The 17,085-nt window shown below is 48.5% G+C and overlaps 1 protein-coding gene across 1 annotated transcript in view; it reads right to left on the bottom strand.

Moving 5' to 3' along the window:
- KIAA1671 (KIAA1671 ortholog) overlaps nucleotides 1-17,085 on the bottom strand; it is a 45,639-nt gene that overhangs the window by 5,456 nt on the left and 23,098 nt on the right. The window contains exon 6 of the mRNA XM_009081013.1: nucleotides 1,892-2,010. Within this exon, the coding sequence (XP_009079261.1) occupies nucleotides 1,892-2,010 (119 nt within the window). The remainder of the gene's footprint in view (nucleotides 1-1,891; nucleotides 2,011-17,085) is intronic.

Raw genomic sequence — 17,085 nt, 5'->3', positions numbered from 1 at the left:
TTCCTAAAGTAATCACTCCATGGCTCAAACCCTGGGAAATACCCAAAAGTGGAAGTTTCCCCAGGGCAGCAGCAGGAGGTTGGGGACAACATTTGGTGCCTGATTTGGGGTGGGTGTGTGCAGGACACAACAGCACAGCCATGCAAGGGACAGGTCTGGGGGAAGAGGGAAGTGAGGCAGAGCAAACAGGAAAGGGGAATTGTCTGTGTTTCCTTGAATTCCTGCCAGGCTGAAGGGGAAGATCCTGAGGGCACAGCAGCAAGAGGGGGAGATTGTCTGCTCTGGTCCTGGCAGGGGCTGCCAGCTCCTGCAAAGAAACTGCAACAGTGCACTGTCAATATATTCCAGGAAGAGTTCCATTATTTAAAAGGACATTAAACTCATTCCTCTCCAATGCCTGAATTAAAACATCAGTAATTCCCCTGCAATGAGCTGGAGGTCAGGCTACAGCAGAGCAACGGGTTGGGACAATGCTGGAAACTCTCTGTACTGTCTTTGATACACTGGAAAAAAAAAAAAGAAACTAAACATTTCCTACAATGGAAACAGAATTCCAGCACGTGGGGATTGAATTCACTCCTCCAGTGAGCTGAATGATGAGGTGGAGCTGCTCTAACCAGGATGGATGCTCCAGGCTGGGAATCATCAGAGTGCTGTGTGGTTTGGAGCTGAGACAAACACCTCTGTTAAGCAACTGAGCTCAAAGTGTCTGCACCACCCTGAGCTCCAAGTTCATTCCACAGCAGCCTGGCTGTCGCCCTGCCCTGCCCTTGGCTCACTGACTCCCAGCTGAAAGCCACCCTGATTCCCTCAGCAATAAAACATTTACAACACTCAGTCCTGGAGTGCAGAACACACCAAATGTAACTGGCATTAATGTCTGCTGGAAGATCCCAACAAGTGCAGCATTAAAAACCAGCTAAAATGCTATTTTCACACCACACTGAGCAGGCAGGACAAGGGCTCAGGGCAGATCAGGCTGGAATTTACACAACAGGTGTAAACTATAAAAAAACCTCAACACTTTGCTGCTCTAGATTGATTTCATTAAGCCATTTTAATAACAGAGAAGCATCAGCACTTCTATCTTTCACTCAACTGATATTCCATTTCATCCTCCACTTCACACAAGGAAGCACTTGAGAGCCTGAGATGTGAACATGGAGAGGTTCACCCCAGGTCACCCCACCTCGAGCCCAGAGCCCCCAATCCAGAGGGATTTTCAGCCCACCTGGCAGCACAACTGTTCAGGCAATGCCAATGGGGATGAGACAGAAACTAATTTATACACAGAGAAATCAAATAAACGAAATAAAAGTGTTCAAAGCCAGGCTGGAGAGGGCTTAGAGCAACCTGGGCTAGTTTAGAAAACCTAGAGAAGGTTGTGTGGGGACCTCAGAGCAACCTGCCAGGAGCTGAAGGGGCTCCAGGGAAGCTGCAGAGGGATCTGTGTTAGGAGCTGCAGGGACAGGACAAGAAGAAATGGAGATAAACTGAAAGGGGAAGTTAGATTAGATATTAGGAAGCAGCTTTCCCTGTGAGGGTGGTCAGACACTGGCCCAGGTTGCCCAGGGAGGCTGTGGCTGCCCCAACCCTGGCAGTGTTCACAGCCAGGTTGGCTAAAGCCTTGAGCAACCTGCTCTGGTGAGAGGTGTCCCTGCCCAGGGCAAGGAATTGGGGTTGGATGATCCCTAAGCTCCATCTCAACTCCTCTTAACATTCTCTGATACTGTGACAGTGGAAGGTCTCCTTACCCATTGCAGGAGGTGAAATGGGTTGATCTTTGAGGTCCCTCCCAACCCAACCCATCCCAGGACTCTGGGATTCCAGGATCCCTTCCCCTCCCTCAGCTGGGGAAGGCTGGTCACCTGCAGAGCCCTGCTGTCCTCACCTGTCCCCGCTGCGCCGCTGCTCGTTCCAGGTGCCATACTGACTGTCAGGCTCCTGCACCAGCGTGTCGGTGTCCTTGGCTCCCTGGGGCTGCCTGGAGAAGCATTGCCTCAGCTGGTCCTGCAACAAAACACCTCATCATTCCAGTGTCCCTTGGGGAAGGGAGAACATTTTACAGCCAAGACTGGGTTTGCATCTGCCAATTCCACTTGGTCAAGGAAAAACTGGAAGAAATCTAAACATGGAAAAATAGCTGTGAAATCAGCCAATTAATTCTCTGTACAATCAGCACTGTTTTCCTGGGCCCTTCCAGAGCCCCTGAAAGCCAATGCTGTGGGCAGGTACTTAACTGCTCGTCCCTTTCACCTTCATTACCTGAACAAACACACCATGGCTTTCAGCTCCAGATCAGCTTTGCTTATCAAGATTTTATCTGACAGCAGATTACATGGGTTTCCACCTGCCCTTGGAAAAATCCAAGGATTTTTCTCTCTTTGAGAAGAAAGAAATTAAAAAGAAATCCCCCCCCTGGCTCAAACCCACCTAGCAGAACACACTGGTGGGAAGTACCAACACATCTCTCTCTCTTCAGGCAGCACACACAAAGCACCAACCACATTCAATGAAACCAAGAATTCATATTAAAACTAATATCTGGGCTGCATCAGAAGGAGTGTGGACAGCAGGTCAAAAGAGGTGATTCTTCCCCTCTACTCTGTGTTCAATCCAGGCTGGATGAGCCTTGAGCAACCTGATCTAGTGAGGAGGTGTCCCTGCCCAGGGCAGGGGTTGGGACTGGATGATCTGTAAAGTCCATTCCAACTCCTAAATTCTATGATTCTATGATTATTACTCCCAGTGGCCACAGCCACTCTCCAGCCCTGTCACACTGCTGCTGCTGAAGTGCCTTGGTGCCAAGGGAAACAAAGCACAAAGGCTCCACCACTTACTCCAACTATCACCACAAAGTGAAATGCTCAGTGTGTAACACTCAAGTAAACCAAGGGCTCAGTTAGTGAGTCACAACAAACAGATGTTTCCTGCTTTTCATGTTCCAGATGCTCCTGCAGCCTCAGAGTTCACTGCCAGCAATCCTTACGCTTTACAGTATCATGGAATTGTTAAGGTTGAAAAGACCTCTAAGATCATAGAGTCCAACCTCATGTATATATAGATCTACAAACACAGCTCTGTCCAGGTAAGCCCAGACACAAGCCAAGTTCTTCCATTCCCAGTCCCTGCCAGGCACATGCTGCTCCCAGCAAGGGAAATAGTCTGGAGTTTCCTAGAAACCACAAGGCATTTCCTCCTGCTTGGCTCGGGCACATGTTTTGCCTTCTACAAACTCCCTCTGCAGCTTCCCAATGTCACAGTCTGCTCTGGGGGCTCTGCTAACACCCCTGGGCTCAGCCTTCTGCTCTCACCTGGTGCCACAGCACCTTTGGCAAGTGGCTGCACCTCTAGGAAAGGCACTAACAAGTGCCAATCATTTCTTCTCACTTCCTTCTCCAACTGTCCATGCTCATTCAGGGTTGGGTTTTTTCCAGCTTAATACTTATTATGAGTTCTTTTCAACCCCAATCTCACAAGTTACCCCATCCTTGTGCTCAGTATGTACAGGGTATTTTCCACCAGCTATGACCAAAGCCTGTTAGCTCTGAGCAAGACACACTCTTAATGGTTGGACTTGATGGTCACAAAGTTTTCTTCCGGACTTGATGATTCTATGAGTCTAACTTGCAATCACTGATGCTGTTTCTAGCTAGAAACTAGTTTAAGAAACAGGAAGAGGAGCAGCAGAAAAGCTGCTGTTGCATGGAGGAGGCCCTGTTTGGGCAGTGCTGTGTTATCGTGGCCGTGGACCCTGTTGGGAGCTGTGTGGACAGTCCAGATAATACAGCTCAGATGCAAATATATCCTCATCCAAAGGCTTACACTGCAGACACATATTTCCTCAGCTTCAGGCAACACTCCATGTTACAGATACTTGAACTTTGAGATGTGGTTTTATAGCCAAAACGAGACAATTCTCTGTGCTATAACCAAAAGAAACCTGAGAAAGAAATAACATTACTGCTACTGTAGTCACTGTGAACTCAAAGCCAATAAAACCAACTGAAAGCCTAAATGGGAGGAATAAACCACTCCAAATTCCAGGAGATCTGGAATTCTGCAAGCTCTAGAGACTGGTACATTCAGCACTGTCACTGTGTGGCTCCTGGGGGGAGCCATTTATTTCAAGACTGTGTCTTTCCCTGACTCTCCCTCTCAACACATTTTTTTTTTAGGTGCCAAATAATTGGAAAAAATAAACATTCTTTAGGCACCAACCACAAAAACAAGGAGTGGGAAGAGGAGCTGATCCTCTCCCCAGCATGTGGAGGAGGTGTTGGCTGGGGGCACTGAGGGTGATGCACAGAAGCAATTTATAGCCCAAGCAGCTCTGAGGAGCTGAAGGAGGAAGAGACAACCAACCCTAAAGATTATCCCTTCCAGGTGGTGATTATTAGCAAGCAAAAAACCCATGAGTTTTAGCCTTCCTTTAGAAGATCTCTCACTGTCACCACACTGCAGGAGGACTCCAGGCAATCCAGAGGTGCAGCCAGGCCAGGCACAGCCACTTCCTCCACAAACAGAACATTCAGGACACAGGAAAACCAGAGATTTGAAAGGAAAAGGCAGGAAAAAGGGGTCTGGTGACATTTTAGTGCACAAGATAAATCCAAACTAGGAATTTTCTTATGTATAATGGCAGAAATCTCCCCAGTCATGTAAATCCCACACTTGATCCAGGTTTCAGATGCTCTAACTCTCCAAGCTTTGATCTTTAACTTCACAATTCTCACACCAGCAGCCAGGGAATAAAAGACTGAATTTTCCTGTGAACTAGAGCAGCTGAGCTGTGTCCTGCTCTGCCTCTGGTCCTGCTAAAATGAGACATTATGGCTCTTTCAGTCCTCCCTTGGAATTAAGCTGTGCTTGGCCACAGCCCAGGGCTGCTCACTCCTGCAATTCCCAGTTCCTGAGCATGATGCACACACAGTGTTGGTCCCTCCACCCCAGAGGTACCTGTAACCCTGAGTGAATGCAGACAGTTATGTAAAATCCTTCTGCAAGGATGTGAAACAGACCTGGCACCGGAGGAACAGCAGCTCAGAGACATCTCATGAGTCAGGAGCTGCACAGACAGTTTCAAAAATATCTTTGTTTGCAAAGGAGACATCAGCCAGCCAAAGTGACAGCCCACAGCTTGAGTGTGAACACTCAGAGCTGAAACCCACTGGCATTGCTTGGCTATGAGGAGGAACTGCACAATGGAAGGAAGTTCTGACCATCTGCCTTGTCAACACAGAGCTCAGAGAGAAATTTTCCCTGTTTTCTTGAAAAGTGCTTTCCTTTTTCATTTTTCTCCCTCTTTTTTTTTTTTTTTAGCTAAAGAAGTCAGATGTGGTCAAATTGCCCCTTAAATCCTGATAAATCTAGAAGACCATCCCAGCTGTTCCCCTGCAGGAAGATGCCACGAACAACTTATTGTATGAGGATTTTATCCATCATTTTGCAATTGTCTCTGCCTTGAGCAAGATGCAGGGATGGATGACCTCCACAGTTCCTTTATAACCCCAAAATCACTCTACTATTACTCTAAGGATTATTGCCCAAAGGTGAACTAAACATCTTGGACCAGGATTAGAATTAGCAGAACACAACACTGTATTGAAACCAACCAACACCAAAACCCACAGCAAGTGTCTGTGGGTCACAGCCCACAGAAATTTGTCTTTGGAAGGACCCAAATGCCAACACAGTGAGGGAAAAGTGTGACCCCATGGAATGAGCATCCCAGGATATCCATCTGTACTTACTATCCGTCGAACCAGAGCTGCCCACAGGGAGTAGGTCATGGCTCCAGCCCAAGCTCCAGTGATCAGGGGGAGATTGACCAATTCCGTGCTTAAATTAATTGCTGCGAGGACTAAGTGCCTCAGGGAACATCCCAGGCTGGGTCAGCACCTTCTGCCCCCACCCTCCCTCCTGCAGCCACAGATAAACAGTTCCAGGAACTGAGCAGCTTCTTTCTGACCTCACAGATGAGGAGCTGGAGACCTCCAGAGCAGACTCCACCAGAGCCACGTGGGGACAGCTCTTCAGACCTCCACAGATCAATTTCAGAACCTTCCAGGTCTTTACATTAGGACACAGCTCATCTCCACTGGGCCAGCAGGTCAGAGATGGCAGAGAGCAGCCTTGGTATCATCCCAAGAGGTACATCCCTCTGTATGGGATCCTCAGCACAGGAAGGACAGAACTGACCTGCTGGAGCGAGTCTAGAGGAGGCCATGGAGATGATCAGAAGGTTGGAGCACCTCTCCCATGAGGAAAGGCTGAGAGAGCTGGGGCTGTTCAGTCTGGAAGAGGATCCAGGGTGACCTAATTGCAGCCTTGCAGTGCCTGAAGGGGCTCCAACAGAGCTGCAGAGGGACTCTGACAAGGGTGTGTAGTGATAAAACAAGGGGGAATGGCTTCCCACTGCCAGAGAGCAGGTTTGGATTAGATATTGGGAAGGAATTCTTCCCTGTGAGGTGCTGAGACACTGGCACAGGTTGCCCAGAGAGGCTGTGGCTGCTCCATCCCTGGGAGTGTTCCAGGCCAGGCTGGACAGGGCTTGGAGCAACCTGGGCTAGTAGGAGGTCTCCCCACCCACGGAAGAGGAGCAGAAAGAGCTGAGCTTTAAGATCCTTTCCAGACCAAACCAGTGTGTGATCCCACTGGCCCTGGTGCCTCCTGGGCTGGAGAGGACAAACCAGTTTACTGTGGCCAACTGGAGCTGGTGCTGCTGCTGGATGCATGAGCACACGCCTGGGGAAGCTCCGTGTGCCCCAGGTGTCTGGAAGCACTCACAGAACATATTTAGCACTCTCAGATCCTGAGGAGCTGCACTGCTCTGCTCCAAAAGCCTTTAAATAATGTATGTTTCCCTCTCCCATGTGCACTGGAGTACGTACCAGTCCCACGGCATCATCTCACAAATGCCATCAGCCCCGACATCCTCCCTGTTGCTATGCAACCCAGGGCTGCCTCTCCATATGTGTTTTCCCTGCCTCTTCCACAAGGATATGATGCCCAAGCACCAATTACATCCCTGATATGAGAGCTGACAGCCTTTCCTTACGAAACACAAGTTGTTTTTGAAGGGTGACTGGTTTCATTCTGCACCTTCCCATTGCTTTCCAGTTTGATGCACAGGCCTGAATCCCAAACACCTTCTCCATGGAAAGGCTCAGCAAAAAACACCACAAAGCAAGCATAGACCAGCAGAAACCAGGGAATGCACCAGCATTCCTTTAGCCCTAACCCAGGGAGTAAATCCCAGGAGGGAGTGTGACCAGCTGGGACCCCAGAGGAGCTGGGGAGAGAGGGCAGAGATTATCCCAAGCTGCTGTATCCAATGGACACTGTTAGCTGCTCTCCTTTGGGCAGCTCCATCCTGCTCCCACAACAGCCTTATCTCCAGTGCCAGGGCCTTGCTGATAGGGAGTGGGTCTGCACCTAAGGAACAAACCCCTTTGCCTTAGCACTGTGTCTGAACTGACCAAAACACAAATAAATCCATGTATTCCACATACATCCTTTGGAAATGTGTATGTGACTTATGCTGCACCACAAGTATTTTCACCTCGATCAAAACACCCAAACTGTCTCACAAACAGTGTGACATGTGGGTCAGCACAGAGCTGACAGGACCCTCCTTGCATACCCAGCAACAAAGGAAATCACTGCCAGGAAGTTCAGGGATGTGGAGCTGCTGGAATGAGACCAGGAAGAAGCCATGGAGATACTCTGAGGGCTGGAACTTCTCTGCCATGGAGCCAGGTTGGGAGAGCTGAGGGTGTTCACCTGGACAAGAGAAGCTCCAGGGAGACCTCAGAGCCCCTTCCAGTGCCTAAAGGAGCTCCAAGAATGCTGCAGAGAGACTTGGGACAAGGGCCTGGAGGGACAGGACACAGGGAATATCTTCCCACTGCCAGAGGGCAGGGCTAGATGGGATATTGGGAAGGAATTCCTCCCTGTGAAGGTGCTGAAGCACCAAAGACAGACCCAAAGTCTACCTGGCACTGCCTCTATCCACAGCAGAGAATGTGGCCAAATGAATGCAGATGAAGTCAGTGCTGCCAGGGATGTGGTTACCACCATGGAATGCAATCAGCTCCCTGCTCCTGAGGTGACTCTCACTGCAGGTATAACCTCTTTGCTCCACTGAGGATTGCAGACATTTGAGAGTTTGCCATGCTCTCCCCTGCACACAGAGCTGCTGTGCTCACTGAGCACACCACGCACACGTCATGCGGCTCCGAAGGCTGAAGCTAGAGCAGAGGTTGACTCGATGTGCAAAAAGCAGACAAGAACCAAATGCTAAATATAAGCCTTGCTGGGGCTGAGAGAGCTGTGACAGCACTTCCTGCAAGAGGTGGGAACAGAGAGCACAGAGCAGAGGGAAGAGTTGGGAACATCTCTCGAATCTCTCCTATATCATCAACAGATTAAATTTCCTCTTCAGCCTTAGGCAGTGAATTGATAAGAAACCAACCCCCAGGAACCCAAAGCAGCAGAGACTCTGTCAGGAAGATCCTGAGCAGCTCAATGCTGTCCTACCTCCACCACGGAGGGACCCACACTGTCCCCAGGGCATATCAGCATTGACAAAAGCTGGCACAGATCACTGAGCAGGATCTCTTCACCATGGCAAGAGGCACCAGCCAGAACAAGGCAATTCCATACTGGGATGCCAAGGAGGGAATAGATTTGCTTTTTCTGAAAGCTGAATGCTTGAAATCAACACCTCCCACTCGAAATGCTGTGTTTCACAGCTCTCCTGCACAGCTAATGTCTCTGCACAGAAGACACAAGTTAAACTTCAAACAAACATTCCTGGGAAAAAAGTGCTCTTCAGCTTACAGGCTGGAATGAAAGATGTACAGAAAGTGATAGGATTTCCTGACAACAAGTGAATAACAGACACAAAGCCTTTGGAGGCTGCACTGCTTGTTTCAACAGTCTCAGACAGCTCAGATGATGTTTTAGGAGACAACAGTCAGAATACACACACAGCTCCTGCTCCAATGGATCACCACAAGCATTCCCTGACACTATCACAGGGTTACCAAAGCTCAGTCAAAATGCTCTGCCAGGATAAAGAGGCTGTGAGGACGGTGAGGATGCTGAGGCACTGGCAGAGGTTGTTCAGAACAGCTGTGGCTGCTCCATCCCTGGGACTGTTCCAGGTCAGGTTGGATGGGGCTTGGAATAACCTGGGCTAGTGGAAGGTGTCCCTCTGCCCATGACAGGGGACTGGACTGGATGAGCTTTAAGACCCTTCCAGCCCAAACCATTCCGTGATTCTAAGAGTTGTGTTCAGTGAAGTTTTCACTAATACAATTTATTTTCCCCTGAAATCCATCACTTAGAGCTTAAAATAAAAAGCCAGTAAGGTGGATGAGCACAAAGCACCAGCTCCAAATCTATTGATGTCGTTTTCTTATGCTTCAAGAACACAGTAAAAATCATCTCCTTGCAGCCAGTGTGAGTGAAATCACAGAGCAAAGCCATTTAAGTGCTTTTTCCTGTCAAAATAACAAGAGAACAACAACAGCAGCCACCAAATGCCCAGCACGATGGGTTTCTGGCCCAGATTTATCTGCCAGCTATGTTCATGGCCTGTTAAACCAAAGAGAAGTTATTAGGACTGAAAAAGCAGGAACTGTTTCAGCACTGCTCTTGTATCTGCAGTAATTAAACTGAACGGCCTCACTCCTCCCCCCAGCCCCAAACAAGACAAACAACTCCTTTTTCAAGCCTGATTGCTGAAATCATGCTTCCCCCAGCCCCAACAGCTCCAGGAGCTTAGAGATAAACTTCCATTCACTGACAGTACCAAAAAAAATATCGTGGAGAACAATTCACTGTGCTCCTGGTGAATATTAGGACAAAACAGGTCATCACCTATTCTTTGGAGGGTCTGTACCTATTCCAAGTTCAGAAGCAAAGTGCCAACTTGTAGTAACTTGGTTTCACACATAGTTTGTTGCAGGATGCTCACCACAAAGGACAAACCTTTGCAGACAGACCTTGGGTACAATCAGAACAGGTAGTGCAGACGACAGCTCTCTGAGCAGCAGAGACAGCCCCAGGTGATGTGCAGGAGAGTGGCAGGTGTGTCACTCAACCCAGGGCCCTCACCCATCCCTGAGCACCAGAGAGGGATCCTGCTCCATGGGGAAAGGCACAGTCCACCAGCTTTCCAAGGAACAAGCTGCCTGCACAAGCTTCTGCTGGCTTAGAAAGAAACATCTGGGAAGATTAAAGACCCAGGATGGGAATTTCAACCTTTAGCCGAGCAGATGACAGGGACAAGGCTGTAGGGTGACAGTGGAAGTATAAGGGATGTAGGACGACAGGGAAAGGGCTGTCAGGTGACAGTGGAAGTGGAAGGGCTGTAGGGTGACAGGGAAAGGGCTACAGGGTGACAGTGGAAGTGGAAAGGCTGTAGGATGATAGGAAAAGGGCTGTTAGCATGCAACAAAACCTCTCAAGTGCCCTCCCAGCACACCAGGGACTGCTCCACTTCCATCTTCATTTTGGAATGACATTAAACTCTGAATCTAAACCAAGGAACTGTGATGCTTCCAGGTGAAGTTTGAATAAACCACCATTTCCACTGACCACTCAGTGCTCCAAAGCAAACCACTACTAAATGCACTTGGGTGTTATTTTTAGCACATATCGGAGCAGCCCCAGAACTCATCTTTCCTGTTCTATTTCCGAATCTTCTCCCAAAGCATCTGAAACACCTCTGAGGTTTTCCATGACATTTTTAGCAGTGTGAGGGGAATTAAGGGCATGGAACAGCTGCCCTGGTTTTATTGTGTGGCTGCAAAGCTGGAGGTGCAGAACTCATCGTGCTGGCTGTGAAACCAGATCTCCCACCCAGAACAGGACCATGACTGATCCCACCCCGATTAAATCAGAGTCCATGTTTAAAGGATGTACCTCTGCTCTTCTTACAACAAAGACACTGAGCTGATGACATGAGACAAAAATGGAAAACTGCCTCAGTAAAGATGCCTGAGAGACAAACCAACTTCCATTTAAAAGGCTTCACTGCGAAGTAAAAACTTGTGCAAGCTCAGCTACGATTCCCAGATCTGAGGCTGAAGAAGTTTACTCACACTGTCTTAAATGGTTCTGTCTGACCTGAGTTTGGACAGGTTTCTGGGCCTTGCATGATGCCAAGTTCTGCACCAGCAGTCACCAGTGACAGCAGAATGGAGCTGGAAGCCACTGGTCCTTGCTGTGCCAGCAGGAGCACACGAACTCAGCTGCTCCGTGTTTAACTACCCCAGCACTGATCTATCAGTGCAGATGACTACCTAAAGCAGTAAATAGTCAGTTTATGCTGAGCTACACACTTTACACTCATCCCATAGTTCCATAGTTGGTTTTTGGCAAAAATGTCAGCAGTTGCAGGCACTAAGACCTTGTCCCAGTCAGATAAAAAGCACCAGCTCAAGGTCCAGACTCACACGTCACCGGCACCAACGACAAACTTTCACCAGTGCTGAGACCTCAGCTTGAGCCCAAGTGAAACCAAATTCACACATCGAGCCAAGCACAAGCAAAATTCCTTCTGGAGGAACAGCAGCTTCAGGGCTGTCACCAGTGACTTAAGTGAAAGGGTCACCCCGCGGCTCCTGATTTCTGCTCCGTAAGCAGAGCTGTGTAAGACAGCAGAGCACTTGTCCTCTGCAGGTTTCACATTCCCATTTTCCAGCCTTCTTTCAAGAGTTTTTCATTCAGGTGACTCCAACAAATCTAAAACATCAGCTTAAAACAGAAGCCAACAGAACTTCACCATGCTAACACTGTAACAGTGGTTACCAAATATTTTCCTCTTCATTCTTTTGTGCTTACTAGACAGTATTTTCTTTCCCAGTGCAAGCCAAACAGGAGATGGATAGCAAGCTGGGACAGAAATGCCCCAACCAGAGCTGATAGAGAGGCCTGGAAACAGCCCATATGCAAACACCACACCTGCCCAAGGAATGCAGCGTCACCTGCACTCGGCTCTGAGCAAACCCTGTGGGGCCACAGCACAACTCTGCGTGTTTACACTTCACAACCAGTAACTGCTTTGCTTAATAATACCAAAAACAAGAAACCAAAACGTTTTAGCCACTTCAGAGAGTTTGGGGTTTTACCCACACGCTGGCACCAAGGCTTAGGGCCCCGTTTTGCACAGCACAACCACAGTCACCTGCTTCCCACAGGTCAAGCCTTGGGTTTAAATCACCAGTTTTGGCTCCTCTCCATGAAACAAACCAGAATAAACTGGATTCCCTTTCCTTCCCCCACTCTAACCCCAAACCATCTCTGCTTTGCAGAAGGTGCCAGAACTAGAACCAGGAGGGGTCAACACTGGCTGTGAGGAGCATGGCACAGCCAGTCCAGCCCCTGGGGAGGGATTTTCCCCTCCCAACTAACCTCACCTCCACCACTTTGCCATGCCTTGTAATACAGAATGTCCTTCCCCAAAATACCCTGGAGCCTAGGAAAGGCATTTAATGGGAAAGGAAGGGGAGAGTGGCACACAGCTACAGTGAGCTCTTCACCTTTCTCCCATGGAATGACACCCTGTCCCTGCTCCACCACAGCCTCCACAAGTCACACTGTTCTTATCATTTCAATGTCGACAAAGTAGTAAATACAGAGAAAAACACCTTGTTTCAATAAGAGAATAGAGTGATGATCACTCATGCTGACTGCAGAGTGGCAGTGCGTAACTCTCATGACAAACTTAGCCTCAGGCATTTACTACTGGAAATCTCAAATCCTGAAGCACATCCAAGGCTGCTCTGGCCTGTGCTGAGGAACTGACAGACAGACACCAGTGCAGTTGCAGACCAACTTTCCCATTCAGACAAACACTTGCCCTACCTCACTGTCTTGCTTCAAAGCTCAACCACATATTCCCCATTCCCCAAACCTTAATTCCCTGGCAAATGAAAACATCCACCTGTGCTGCAAGGGAGGAACCAGCTGGGAGCAGACAGACAGACAAGACAGCATTATCTGGAAGTGTTTGGGGGCTATTTTCAGCTGGAAAGGTAGGAATGAGGTAGGTTTTGTTCTCAGATAAAATGCTGCAACAAACCCAAAGGTTTTGCATTGCATTCTCTCCCTGGAAGGTCTCAAAAAGGTGCATGGCTTACAAGCTCGGGTGGCTCTGAACTGGGCTGCCTCTTCCTCAAAGAGGAAAACCTCTGCTGACTCCGCACTGAAAACCTTCGGAAGGACTCTCTGCTCCGGGATGCAAAGTGCCTGAAGGAAGAGGTTCTCTTGAAGGGAGTCCTGCTGCCACCTTCCCCGCTACTCCGCTCATGAGCCACCGCAGTAGTGACTAAATTTAGTGCTTCCTGCAAGGATCTCCGCACTGTGCCCATCCACTGGGTCATGTGAGTTTGTGCCACTGTCAGTTTGTCTCCAAGGTAATCCATTTTTATTTTTTTTTCCTCCAGCAGAGATGAGAAATCAGTACGAAGTAGCAATTAAAATATATCCTCCTTAACAACCCTGATTTTATTTTGCCAAAAGTGATTCCACGTACGAAATCTTTCCAGCTAAGGCAAACAGCACTGCACTATCACCCTCAGCATGTCCCTAGAATTAAATAACCAGAGATGTGAGGTTGGAGATTGGTATTTGTCAAGTAGGAAAAAATAAAAGACTTTTCCTACTTACAATCGGATTTCCAGAGTTCCATCAAAACATGTTTAATTCAGCCATGCTAAAGAGAGAAATCAAGGTTTAAATCCTGACACAGTCACTTGAAACGAGTCCATCTGCAAGCACAGATTTAAGCTCTCACTGTCTCATTTCAGAGCAGGAAAAGCAACTCCCTTTTGAAGCCAAGTTTTTGTTTGGCTGTAAATATCAGCAGGATGAACAATATCTTCTCCTCCAGGTTCGGCAGGTGACAGCACACGGACCAAAGTTCTGGCGCTCCTATACAATCCATTTAGCAGCAACACGAGCAGATCTTCTGTACAATAAATCCAATGCTTTTCCTCCCAAAAAAAAAAATCAGCAGGACGGGGTCAACAGCAGCAGAATCCCCCTGCCGTCGGAGCCATCCTTCCTTGCAGGAAAAGGGAGCAGATCCCGGAGGGACGTGGGGAGGCTGCAGGGGAACCGTGTCCTGCTTTCCCAGTGGGACTCTCTTGCTGCTCACAGCCTGCCAGAAGATCTTCTGGATGACATCAGCTCCTGCTTCCAGGGGGGCTCCCAACCGATGGGCAAACGCTGGAGCAGCAGCAGGCACAGCCTGTCCCCACAGCTCTACCGCTCCGCACGGCGCCCGGAGCGGCTCTGGGAAGGAGCTGCTGGAGACACAGCTGCTGGAAGCTTGGCTGGCTCCCAGCCTGGCTCTGCCATGCTCCCAACGCTGCTGCCTAAGGCACACGAGGTTACAGCCTGCCCCTGCTATCCCGATCCCTCTGCTCCGGGAGAGGAAACAATGAGGAGGTGACCAAGCTGCAGAGATCTGCCCAAGGAAGGATCTGGGTTGGGCTTTATTATAGTACAGGCAGCGTTTCCATGGCAACACAGGGAACAGCATCTGCTGGCTGCAGGAGCAGGCAGGAGTTGCACAGATCTATTGGAATGATTCATAGTTTGCACAGGTCACGTGTACTTAACTGATTTTAACCCTTCCTGGAAGCAGGTCTGGGCCAGGGAATGGCTCACACCCACACCACAATGTTCCCACTGGGATTGGGACTAAACTCACATCCTCAACCTGCTGCTCCGGGGGCACCTGGGCAGTGCCAGTGCCTGTACCTGGTTTATGGGGCCATGTGTGACCTCCAACTGGACACATGATGATGACCGAGGTCTTTTCCAACCTAGTTGATTCTATGATTCTGTCAAACAGTAACACATCTGAGTCTGTGCCTGGGGGACCAGCACAGGATAATGATTAAACCAGGGGCTCGATCCAAAGCTGAACAGCTCTGACCATTGGAAGCAGGGTGTTTTTATTTCTCCACTTTCCTACAGTGTTACCTGTGGGAAGTGCTCCAAGTCATCCCCCAAGCTCTGCTCCCACCCCAGCTGCAGGGAGACCACAGGGTTGGTACCACAAAGCCTGAAATGGGTGGGAATAACAACCCCATGGGTCAAAGCAGGTAACACCGAGCAGTCAGGTGTCACCAGCCCTGGAATTCCTGGGAGCAGTCCATTGGGGAGCACAGCAGGAACCAAAGACATGGGTTAAAAGCAATAACCACAAGTTTATGACATACATTGGGACTTTAAGTCCAAAGTCAAGCTGAGACTAGTTCAGGACCAAGGGGAGAGAGGCAGGACAGGCGTGTTGGAAGTTGCTCGTTCTGCTGTTTATTCAAGGGGGTTTGTGGCTGTTGCTTAATCTGCCATACAAAGTACCAGAATTGCATCACCCTCTGCTCCTCTGAACTACCCAGAATGAAATTCAATGGAACAAAGAGTTTCTAGATAATATTTGATGACCTGGGTCTTGCACAACACTTCATTGTGCCCAAAACATGCCTTGCAGACACACAGGAGCCTGAGATGCTCTGAGGGAAGGGGATGCCTTTCCTTTGGAGAGCTGGACTCCACCAACCTGTAACTTAGCCCTGAGAAAAACTTCAGTGACAAAATGGTTCATTCTCCATCTTACTGCTCACTTCTGAACACATTTGTTTTGAACATTTTCAAACTGGAAGGCTAATAAAACCCTCAGTGATAAAAGGGAATCCAACCCACAGAGAAAAGCCTTTTTTCCCCCTCTCACAGCTCTTCTCTTGAAGAGCTGCAGGGTTATTTTTGTACAGAAATGGAAAGAGATCCTTTTGATCAGATGCCCCAAGGGCTGGGTGTTCCTTAGATTTGTAAAGAAATATAATGAAATTCCATTTCTCTCCCAGAGCTATGGATAACGCTCCAGCAACGACAGATCCTGCATCCCAGGCTGAGATTTAAGTCTTGCTGCACATTTTGATACTGTTTCATCTCAGCTTGATATCCCAAACATCTGAGCCTTTGAGGCCTGCTGCAGTGCAGGGATTCTGCACGGGGCACTTGGCCATTCCAGAGGGTTTCAGGCTCTGGCTGACTTGGGAACCCCCAAAATAGCAGCCAGAGAGTTCTGACCACAGCTGCCACATGAGTTAGTCAGCAGTGCCTTCACCTTCACAGCACAGAAATCTAACCTTCCTTCTGGACTATCACCTGGGGCAGACATGGGGAGAGGCACAGCCAGATTCCATCCAGGATCCACACAACGTGGTGTTCCTACAGCTCACTCACTGCAAGGACTTCTCTCATATGCACTGACTTGCAGGATCTGAAAATCCACTGCAGAATAATCTGAAAATCCACTGCAGAATGTACTCCACTTTTTTATTACACCTCCACCGAAAAGAGATGCTACACCAAATCTCCCTTTTTTTTGTCCTTAGAAGATTGCAAAACTGCTGATTGGGCTCTATCTGCAACACTAAATTTAGGATCCTCTGGCTACCACGTGAACACAGTGCCAGGTACTGAAGTAGCTAAATCACTGCTCAGATTAACACCTCACTTAACATCATGGCAAAATGCTTTAGAAGACAATCAGATGTGACTGCACCATCAAATTCACTTCTTCAGCTGAAGTGGCAGAGGTGGAAGGAGCAGCTTTAAGGTCCCTTCCCACCCAAACCATCCTGGCATTTTCCTGCTTGAGCTTCATACCAAAACCCAACGAGTTCAGTGACTACATGGTCACACTTAGCTTCCTGAGAAAAGCCATCTAAAAATAACTGAAGCCTAGAAAAAGTGGATTAAGTGTTAAGAAAACTTGGGGGAATATTACTTGATTAAAATGCATCTGCATAGCAAATCCATAGAAGAAATGTCCTCAAAAATGCCCTTCCCTGGACACTGCCAGACTGAGAGATGATCTCACAAGTTGATTTCACTTCCCTTTCCATCAGAGGTGTAAGATGCTCATCTCTGCCTTGAGCTGTGCAGTGTGTGTGAGGAGGGTTATTATTCTACTGTACTGAAATGCTTCTCTCTCTTCTACTCTATATCAAAACCTCAGAGGACCCTGTGACATCAGCCAGAAAAAAGCTGGAG

Source organism: Acanthisitta chloris, unplaced genomic scaffold, assembly GCF_000695815.1.
Source record: "Acanthisitta chloris isolate BGI_N310 unplaced genomic scaffold, ASM69581v1 scaffold1528, whole genome shotgun sequence".
NCBI lineage: Eukaryota > Metazoa > Chordata > Aves > Passeriformes > Acanthisittidae > Acanthisitta > Acanthisitta chloris.
This window is presented reverse-complemented; position numbering and strand designations above follow the sequence as displayed.